Raw genomic sequence first — 9,858 nt, forward strand, 5'->3', positions numbered from 1 at the left:
CAGACACTTTCCTGCTTCCAATGGAGCCCCTTCAGCCGGACCCACATCTTTCAGCTGACTGAGCGACAAAAAAAGGAACATAAAGCCCCACCTTTCCTGGGCCCTGGATTTCCCCCTTCCCCAATAGGATCAGAAATGGAAGGCAGGCGCAAAAGGAGTGAGGCTGCAAGGGGGGGGGGAAGCACCTGCCGGAGGAGCAGCTACAGCCCTGCGCTGAACCCCAGGGCCCACCTGGCTCCCTCCTCTGCCTCAAAGACCACACACTGCACACCCCATGGCTTAGCAAGAAGGGTTCCAACCCACAGCCTCACAAACAGGCCCGGAAAGAAAGTCATTGCGCCTGGGGCCAAGAAGGCACCCCTCGGACCACAGCTTAAGTGCAGGACGCCCCAGGCAGGCATCCCCCACTGCATGCCCTCTCAGCCTTGGAGAAGTGCTGCCAGGACTCTCTGGACGCCTCTTGCTCCAAGGCACCTTCCTACAGCCAGCCAGTCTCCCCACTGAAGTTCTTCCTCCCTTTCCCCACTAGCGCTGCCCTGTGCCTTCCACAAGGGGGCACTGAGAGATAGAAACTTGGGGTTACTAAGCTCTAGAGTCCTGCTCTGGGACTGCACAAATAAGCTGCAAAAATGTCAGCGGGAGGCAGCAGAGCCCCTCCACTTCCTTCCATCTCTCTTCTTTCCCCCCAAGCTGGGAAGATGCATGGCGGACACTTCCTTCTTTTGCTACAGCTGAAAAAACAGTCACACCATTCGGCAGGCTGCCACCAGGCTGCAGGAGTCATCTCTGACAAAGCCTCTGTGTTAAGGAGGCTAGACATTAAGAGGTGCAAGGCCCTGCACAGATCTGGCTGCAGATTCACCCCCATGCCTGACAGGGAGGGAGGCAGAATTTCCAGATGGCCAGCCAAGGCAACCGGGAGAGAGTGCCAAGAGCTGCAATGTTCCAGGAAGCTGGAACAACCGAGTCATACACGCTCCATCGGGACTTCAAAACACACATTCTTTTAATAAAGAGAGAGAGACATATTAAATCTATTAAGGAGGCGTTTCATTTCTAAGTATCTTGCAGTGTCCTCGAAACACAAGGAAGAAAAACTTACACATCTTTATCAAGCAGCTTTCTAAATCCACAGAGGAGAAAAGCCCACCACAAGCGGAGCTACTTCTGAAACTTACAGTGTGGTAATTGATCATCTCTTGGAGGCTGTCGGAGAACTTCGTCAAGCTGGTCTGCAAAGGTGGGGGGAGGAAGCAACAAGGCCAGCCAGATTATTCCTGCCCAGGGAACAGCAGGGAAGCCCCCTCTCCCAAAAGGATCAGCAGAGGCTGTGGCTGCACTGGGGGCCGGGGGGGGGGTGTGTGATTCTGCTCTTGCAAACATTCCTCTTCTCCAACTTCTCTCAAGGGGTCAGCATGAACTAACAGATATATTTACCATTTAAAGACTGAAGAGCCAAGTACGCTTAGCTTAAGGAGATGAAAGCAACAGATATTTAATGGGGAGCCAATTTAAGTTCCTACACTCTCTTAAGAACAGCTCCTCCCTGGATGCACTGTGGATTCCTCCCCCCACCCCCACTTAAGGAAAGCCCACTCAGGTGCCCAGGCAGGCAGCCCCCCCCCACCCCATTCCCCAGGCGAGGGGAAGCTCTAGACCCCAGAATTTGGAACTCTTCTGAGCCCACTTGGCAGGGGGCACTTACCTCCACGAGGGCATCCTTGCTGGAATACTGAGCCAGGTCCTGAATGCCATGGATGAACTGCTTGTTGGCCAGGCAGAAGGCCTTCCCCGTGTCGATCATCGCAATACAAAGCTTCACTAACTGAAAGAGAAGCAGCTGAGTCTTCCTATCTCATGGCCCCGGTCATCTCTCAACATATCTACTCTGCAGCAAAGAAGAGCAAATGCCCCTTTCCTCCGACATCTGGCTGACAACCTTGGCAGATGAAAATGCTGGATGGGGTGGACCCTGCTGCCCTGTTGCTGGATCCGGCCAAAGGTAATCCATCTAGTCCAGTCTTCTGTTCTCACAGGGGTCATTCAGATGCCCCCCCCCATGGGAAGCACACCAGCAGAACCTGAGCACAACGGCAGCCACTCTGCCTACCTGCGATTTCCAGAAACTGGTTGTGTTTCGCATGGCAATGCCCACCTCAACAGCTGGCTGGCAGTTAAGGGAGCCCAGGCCCAGCATAAAGAGCCATGCAGTTCTGGTGAACCAGTCCTGAATACCTCCAGCCCTGGAGAGCTCAAGGACCAGCTGAGCCCTTCAATCCCCACTTGATCACTGAGATCACCTGAAGGAGCTCTGCTGGTTGCCCCCAGGTTCCAGAAGCCCAACTGGCTTCAACTAGGAGTTGGGCCTAAAGGGTGGCATTCAATATCCCGCTTCCATTAGTGCAGGGATTTATGCTTACGCAGCAGAACTTTGCTTCTCCCTCCCCAAGCCTTCTCCTAAGGGAAGCTCTTAGGACCAAGATGGGGGTGGAACTGCCCAGGTCACATTTGCTCACCTTGTCCAGCTTCTGCTCTAGCTCTGTCACATCTCCTTCCACATCTTCCAAAGCAGCCCTGCGAGGAGAAAACAAGGGAGATGTCACACCCTCCAGACTCCCTGGGATGGTCGTCCGTTGCTAACAGAAGGCCCACCACACGCAAAGCAGCCAGTTCAACTGCAGAAAGGCTTACAGTGGATCTCCATGGAGGGGTTTGAGGGATGGGGGTGCTCCATCCTGGCACAACCAAGAGGCACAGGGTGGAGGGGGAGGAGGACTGTGTAGCAGAGGGAGACACCCTGCACTCGGGCCCTGATCTTCAGACACTCCTGGCCAGATTCCCACTGTTTGCACACCAACTCTGAGAAGGGAAGGCTTCGGTGTCAACAACCGCAGCCAAGTACTCAGGGCTGCTTGCAAAATGAGTCGCCTCTCGGAGGATGCCGTCCACAGAGCGGAGTCAACAGCAACTGCCAATGCCAGGTGGGACCTCAATTCACCACCGGGTGCAACAGAAACACTCTCCCCATTCACGGCACGATGCTGCCAAACCTGACATTTAGGAGGGAGGATGACAACCTTTAAAAAAATATTTGCCTTTTCTATGCCACTTTCGTAGAGCCCCTTCCCCACACTCTGATCTCCGTGAAGCTGCAGGATCAGTGTGAGGAATGCAGCCAGTGGGCAGAGCCAACCAGGAAAGTCTCTTCACACACACCCACCCACCACTGGGATGCACAGTCCAGCTGCGGGGGACCACACAGCCGGGAAACAGCTGACAGGCTCTGCAGCTGCGGGCCAGAGGGGACAAAAGCCATGAAGCAAATGGTCATTCCTCCCTTCTCGCCATTTCCATTGGGGAGGAGGCAGGTAAAGAGGCAGAGTGTTCATTTGGGTCTAAGCTGCAAAGCAGGCCCTCTCAAATCCAGCAAAGGCTGTTCCTGGAGAGCTATGCAAACGGACTCTGATTATTACTAGGCACCAGCAGCCTGCCAGAAGGCGAATGTTATTCACTTAGCTCCTTTGAGAAAGCACCATGCAGAGACTGCCCCGGACACAGGCCAGCCGTGATGCACGGACCCCCACCTGGCTGAGTGGGGATGCTTCTGGCAGAAGCGCCAACCTGCAGGCACCTCTCGCCTGGCATTAACAAGAGTGACAAGGCCCAGGCTGGCCTCACCCACAGCCGTTTGCGCTCTCCCTCAAGGACCAGAGGAGCCCAGAAGAGCTGGAGCCTGTTGAACAGTCAACTGGAGCAGACGGACCCACAAGCAGCACCAGGAACCAACAGAGGACATCCGAGACACGTGAAATGGGGGTTTGGAGGGCCACGCCAGAAAGGGGGGGGGCATCTTTAGTAGGAAAGCAGTGCTTGGGTAAGTTTAAAAATCCTCTTTCGACAGCACCTGCCTGAATGGCTTTTTGCAGACGGAAAGCCAGAGGAACTGCTTGCTGAGGAGAGGTGAGCCAGCTTGAGGGAAGGAGGCGTTTCTGAGAGAAAGGCAGCCACTGGCTCTGCCATCCCACTCCCTCACTTGGCTGCTTTTCCAGCTACAAATGGGGCAGGCCGGCAAAGAGGTTCAACTTTTTCTGCCACCAGGATTCCCAAACAAGCAGAATGTTTTAGAAGTTTTATTTAGGACCCTGACATCCTGCTTTGTCCTCCCAATAGGCTCACAAAGCACTTTGCAAAAGATGTGCCCAATTAAAAACCGGGGAAAGGGCGCAGTAAGAACTGAATGCTATAACCAGTTGCCCAGCCCTGGCAGGCAAGAGGGAGAGGCTGGGAAGGGTGGCCCCCACACAATGAGGGAAGCTACTGATGCCCCTGTGTGCAAGGGGGCAGGCAGGCAGTCCAGCCCCTGGGCTGCTCTGCTCCCTCCCACCCTGGTTCTCCATCCCCGGCTATGAACAGAGGCCCCCCATCCTTTTCAGGCGCAGCATCCAGGGAGCAAACCTCAGGCGAAGGGCAAAAGGGCAGCAGGTCAAGGGGGTGGCAGGAGCTTCAGCACCAACAAACCAGAGAAACCGAATCCAAAACTGGAGGAGCAGCCAAGGATGAGACGCCACACAAACCGATGTAATTGTAACCACTCAACACAAACGAAGGAATGCTGCAGCAACGGAGGCATCAGGAGGGAGACTGGCCTCCAACACTCCACAGAAAACAGCCGGGGAATGCAAGGCCTGTCCGGAAATGCTCCAGTTCACCCCTTCAGCCAGGAAACAAACTGAAAGTTGCCCCAGGCTTGCTCCTCTAACTGTATTTCGTTTGATTATGTATGCAATAAATAGCAACCTGAGTGAACTGAACACAGAGCATCTGCCATGGAAAAGGGTCCCCAGTGAACGTCATTACTGCTCCATCTCTGAACAGAGCAGAGAATGGTCAAATGAGTCCCCGTCTCTCCTCCTCTCCAAAAGGACTTTCTTCTAAGTGGAGATCTCCGGCTGCCAGGAAGTCAGCTTCCTCTCAAAAACAAAGGAGAGCCAAGTGTCAAGCGCCCCAGGTTCAGGACCTGTCCACCCCCAGCGCTTGCTTTGCACGCAGGTCCAGCTTCCATCCTCAATGGCACCTCCAGGTGGGGCTGGGGAAAACCTTTGAGGGCTGCTGCCAGCCAGTGTCAACAGCACTGAGCTGAGCGGTCTAACTCAGGAGAAGGCAGCTTCCCATGCTCCTAGCATGCGTTTAAACCCTGACTTCTGCTTGGGAGGATCTTTCTTAGTCTTCACAGCTGCCCTGTGTGTTTTTAAATGTTTGCTAAATGAAAACCCTGCATCTGAAGCACTAAGGCAACTCATGATATATGTGGGGTTGGGGGAGGGCACAGAAAGACACATTGCATGTGAGTGTGTCGAGGGTCGGCATTTTTCAAAAAGGTCTATCCTATCCTCTGTTTCCAGCCGTGCAGAGGAGTGGCTGGATGATGCGTTGGCAGTCAAGCAGCCCCCTTCTTCCCTTGGGGCCCAAAGAGCACAAGGACACACTGGCAGCACCCACAGCATTATGGAGCAGCAGCTCTGTCCCTTTAACCAAGAAACTACTCCAGCTTGTGTACGGTGGGCTCTTAGGGTTCATGTACCCTCCCTAGTTTTCAAATATGGGACTTGCCTGTTGGCTCTGTACTGTTTGTATCTGTTATTTTCTTTCTTTGAAAACAGTAAAACACATTTACAAAAAGAAAAAGGAGAAGAGGGTCCATCTTTGGGAGTAAAGGCTTAGATCCTAAGGCAAGTTAACTTAAGTAGTTCTTGGCAGAAAACACTTCTGCTTCCAGCTACCGCACCTCCCAGAAAAGTCTCCCCCGAGGGCTAGGAGTCCCTCTTGAAGACAGCGGTGGGCACCAACTGGGAAGGCTTTAAAAGAGGGCAAGGCAAATGCAGGGAGGAGGAGAGCGCTACCCAAAGCCCGGATGGCTCTGCTCCTGGAGACAGCAATGCTTCCAAATATCAGCTGCAGGGATTCACAGAATGGATTCTGCTGCAAGTTAAAACAGCTTTATGCTTCTGAAAATGCCAATTATGATTGTATTTTCAGTCTGTTGTGCTAGCATAGGGACAGGGAACTTTTGTCCCTCCAGATGTTGTAGAACAACAACTCCCCTCACCGCCATCAGCTATCCTGGAGGGTCACTATTTGGAGGGTCACAAGCTCTCCCCCCCCCCCACTCAGGACTGGAGCACAAAAGGCAAGTGACACATTACAAAGCATCCCCACCCTCTGCCTTACAGCTGTGGCAGATTAAATACTGCTTTCCAGTGCTTTGAAGAAGCATTTTCCTCCTCCTTGCAAACCAAACAAAAGTTTGCTGACGCGTTGCTCTGTAGCAACACTGGTTAGGGTTTGATGCTTGGAGCCCCTCCCTGAAACAACTTCTGCATTTGATATCCGTCATTTGCACAACTGGGTCAACTCGAGGCCTGTTCTCTTGTCTAGTTTCACTGGTCTCTGTCACAAGGAAACTGAGGAGGTTATGCCCCGCAAAACCTGAAAGGAGACTGCATTCCTAGCGGTCTGAATCCAGTTTTGTGGCGCCTGAGATTTCTCCAGCCTCATCAACAGACAAAGAGGGCTGCATCCAGATAGGAGAGACTATGGTTTATTAAGATGAGAAGAAGGCTGAGTAAGCCTTGGACTCACACAAGACCCCTCCTCTTCCAGCGCCACCACAAGGAGCTCGAACTTCCAATTTCTGATTAAACACAGCTTGTTACGTCATCCGAATCTGACAAATGGTAGTTTATCTTAACTATGGTTTCCTTCAAACAAGCCAACTTCAAGCACAGGTTACAAAGCAGACTTGTTTCAAAAAACTGTAGTCTGTCAGGTTCAGATGCCATGCGAAAGTGGTTCATTGAAACCTGAAGCCAGATTGGGAGAAGGTACAGGAATGAATGTGCCTCAGGCTGGCTTCCCTCACAGTAAACCAGAGTTTATCATGGCATAGCAACACAGCATTTCTACTATGCCTGCCTTATTCTGCAAATCTCAAAGCACTTGGCAAAAATAACTCTCTCAGCCCTTTTTTCTTCCTCCATTTCAGCTACACATCCAAGGGATCTTAAAACTTGGGAGACCCTTTTCCCTGCCAGTTACCCCTGAACCGTTTCTCTGGTAACTTTACAGAAAGAATCACACCTGCAGAGCAGCAGCCCTGAGAAGCCTGCCTGGTAAACAGCTTTGTATCTTTGTTTCTCTGTGTTCAGGTAAAATGACAGCAAGACAGAAATCTCTATTCATTTGGTAAACGCGAGCAGCAAAAGGAACCATTTTAAAGGACAGCTAAACTTGATCAGCTCCAGGTTCCAAGAATTACATACACTGGAGTCTGGCAGGAAACCACCCGCCGGTTTGCAGAATAAGCCAGCCTCTTGCATGGATGTTTCCTTCTAGCTTTCCTTTCAAGCTCCAGGCTGTGACCCATCTGAGACAACCTCCATGACCAGAAGAGCCACTGTGGTCCAGCCTGGCAAGGGAGGGACCCAACATTTCATAAGCACACAGCAGTACAGGAAGGGTGGGTACACCCTGCAAGTTAAGGGTAGAAACGTCTCCATAACAGCCAACACATCAGCTCTGTGAAGGCACCCTGCTACTTACGGTGGGATGCAGTCTAACTAAAGCATTGTCTGCATCAATACATCCAAGCAGCCGACATAAAAGCCCTGCACTGGGGACCACAGTCCCTTACTCGCTTCTGCTGCACAGGTCTCCCTCCAGCCACTGTGGCTACTTCCTATTCTGCTTTCCGTGTTGTGATAGCTGACTAAAAAGCAACATGTTGAAAAGTGGATTCAATGACAGCAATGGAGAGTCCTGGAGAGGCCAGCATTACAAATCCCATTGTGTAGATGGGAAACACTGAAGGTGAGGAAAGAGTGGCAGGGATGCCTGAGGCAACTAGAGAAAACAAACCATCAAAATGCCTAAATAAATGATGGAATTGCCATGGTGGGATGTATCTGAGGCCACTAGCCAAGCAGGCAGTAGGAGATTGAAGGGACAACATTCTTGTTGCCTTCCAGCATTTTGATATAGGGCTAACAGTTGTTCTTTCCCCTATGTTTCAAACTTCTGAAGAGGCTAACCACAAACTGAGGACACATCAGCTGCTTTTACCAGATGCTCAAAAATGGAAGAAAACAAGATCAAGTAGAATTGGCTGGTCGGTGTGTGAGACCCCCCCACACCGCTTACTGTGAGTTGGTTGAGATGGGTAACACAGATTTGGGTCTGTTCTGGTTTGTTTCTTGCATGCATTCCAGAGCAGCTGAGCTCAAGCTGAATGCTGCTTGTGGAAGTCAAAACACACAAACCAACAGTCCACAGAAACACCCACTGTAACTTAGCAAATACAGTAACGTATGGAAGAGTCACATGAATTTTATATTGACAAAAGGACCCACTACTTCTTTTGATCCTTCTCATTTGCACCCTGATGTTGAATGCCCTCCAGTGCTCGGGAGACAAAGTCTTAACCACAGGACCACAAAGAGCGCCCAGGCCTTTCTTGGTACTCAGCCTGTCCATACCTGGATGAAAGTGAGCATTGATGCCCCCCAAGGATCGGCTAGCAAGGTCCTCCTAAGCCCCAAAGCCAAGCTGGGCTATGACAAATGTGGCAAGGGAGGCCCCCATTTGCTTAAAGCAGTGTTTTTCAACCACTGTTCCGTGGCACACTAGTGTGCCGCGAGATGTTGCCTGGTGTGCCGTGGGAAAAATTGAAAAATTCAAGATAATTACTTTATATATAGTCAATATAGGCACAGAGTTAATTTTTTTAACATTTTCTAATGGTGGTGTGCCTCGTGATTTTTTTCATGAAACAAGTGTGCCTTCGCCCAAAAAAGGTTGAAAAACACTGGCTTAAAGGCCTCTTCTCTCCCCCCCCCCGGAGCCCCTGGCCAGGGACAATCTCCACCCCACTCGGGCTGCCTCAGAGGGGAAGCTGGAGGATGCCCCCCCATGCTGAAACAAATGGGGAAGGGGGGCTGCTTTGTTTGGGGGCCTGAGGACGAGCCTGAAGAGCAGGCACCCCTACTCCCTTCATCCCTAGCTAACAGGACCAGTGGGCAGGAATGATGGGAATTGTGGTCCCAAAACAGCAGGAGGGCCGAGTTTGGGGGTGCCTGCTGAAGAGGAAGGGCAGAGATGTTCAGCCGGGGTCGGAGAAGGTGGAGAGGGGAGCCGAGCGGCTCTTTGGGTGGGAGCCCCGCTCCAAGGGCCGAGAAAGGCGCTTCTGCGGGGAGGACAGGCGGCGACGGGCTCTCCTTCCTGGGACGCTTCAGCCGCGACTCCGGGGGGCTGGACTAGATGGCCCCCCCCGGGGTTCCCTCCCCCCGCAGCTCCTCGGGGGCCGGAGAAGGCGACGTGGGCGGAGGCTTCCCTTCCGGGCCTCCCCTCCCTCCGTCCCCTCCGGGGCCCCGGAGTCCGCGCTCCCGCCGGACCTGAACCGGGGCGAGTCCTTGAGGCACTCCTCGAAGTCCACGGCGACCCTCATGGCTCGCCTCCCTCCGCCGCCGGCCTCCGATCTTTCCTTCTCTCCCTCAGAGGCTCCACTCGGCTCTGCCCGGGGCGAGCGGGGGGCGGTGCGCAGGATGGGCGGAGAGGGAGGGAGGGCGGAGCCCAGCCCAGCGCCCCACCCGCCGACCAATCGGCACAGGCGGCGCTACTTACGAGCCAATGGCTGCCTGCGGCAGGGGTCTCTTCCGCAGGCCGCCTCCGAAGGGGCAGCTCTCCGAGCCAATGGGGAGGGAGAGTGCGGGCCGCTCGCGCCAATCCCTGCCTGCCAAAGCGCTTTCCTCGGCTTCCTTCACCCGCCCCGTCCTCGATAAGGGGCAGCCCGAAGAGCCAATAGTG

General features: G+C 53.2%; 1 protein-coding gene across 3 annotated transcripts in view; it reads right to left on the reverse strand.

Annotated features, from left to right (window-relative positions):
* The window catches only part of ACAP2 (ArfGAP with coiled-coil, ankyrin repeat and PH domains 2), a 32,909-nt gene extending 23,360 nt beyond the window's left edge, over window positions 1-9,549 (reverse strand). For all 3 annotated transcript variants that reach the window (XM_033150954.1, XM_033150955.1, XM_033150953.1), the window contains exons 1-4: window positions 9,447-9,549; window positions 2,517-2,574; window positions 1,706-1,825; window positions 1,179-1,232 (exon numbers count right to left, since the gene is read on the reverse strand). In XM_033150954.1, the coding sequence (XP_033006845.1) occupies window positions 1,179-1,232; window positions 1,706-1,825; window positions 2,517-2,574; window positions 9,447-9,499 (285 nt within the window). In that variant the 5' untranslated portion in view covers window positions 9,500-9,549. The remainder of the gene's footprint in view (window positions 1-1,178; window positions 1,233-1,705; window positions 1,826-2,516; window positions 2,575-9,446) is intronic.
* Between the last annotated feature and the right edge of the window lie 309 nt (window positions 9,550-9,858).

The sequence above is a fragment of the Lacerta agilis genome, chromosome 5 (assembly GCF_009819535.1).
Source record: "Lacerta agilis isolate rLacAgi1 chromosome 5, rLacAgi1.pri, whole genome shotgun sequence".
In the NCBI taxonomy this organism is placed as follows: domain Eukaryota; kingdom Metazoa; phylum Chordata; class Lepidosauria; order Squamata; family Lacertidae; genus Lacerta; species Lacerta agilis.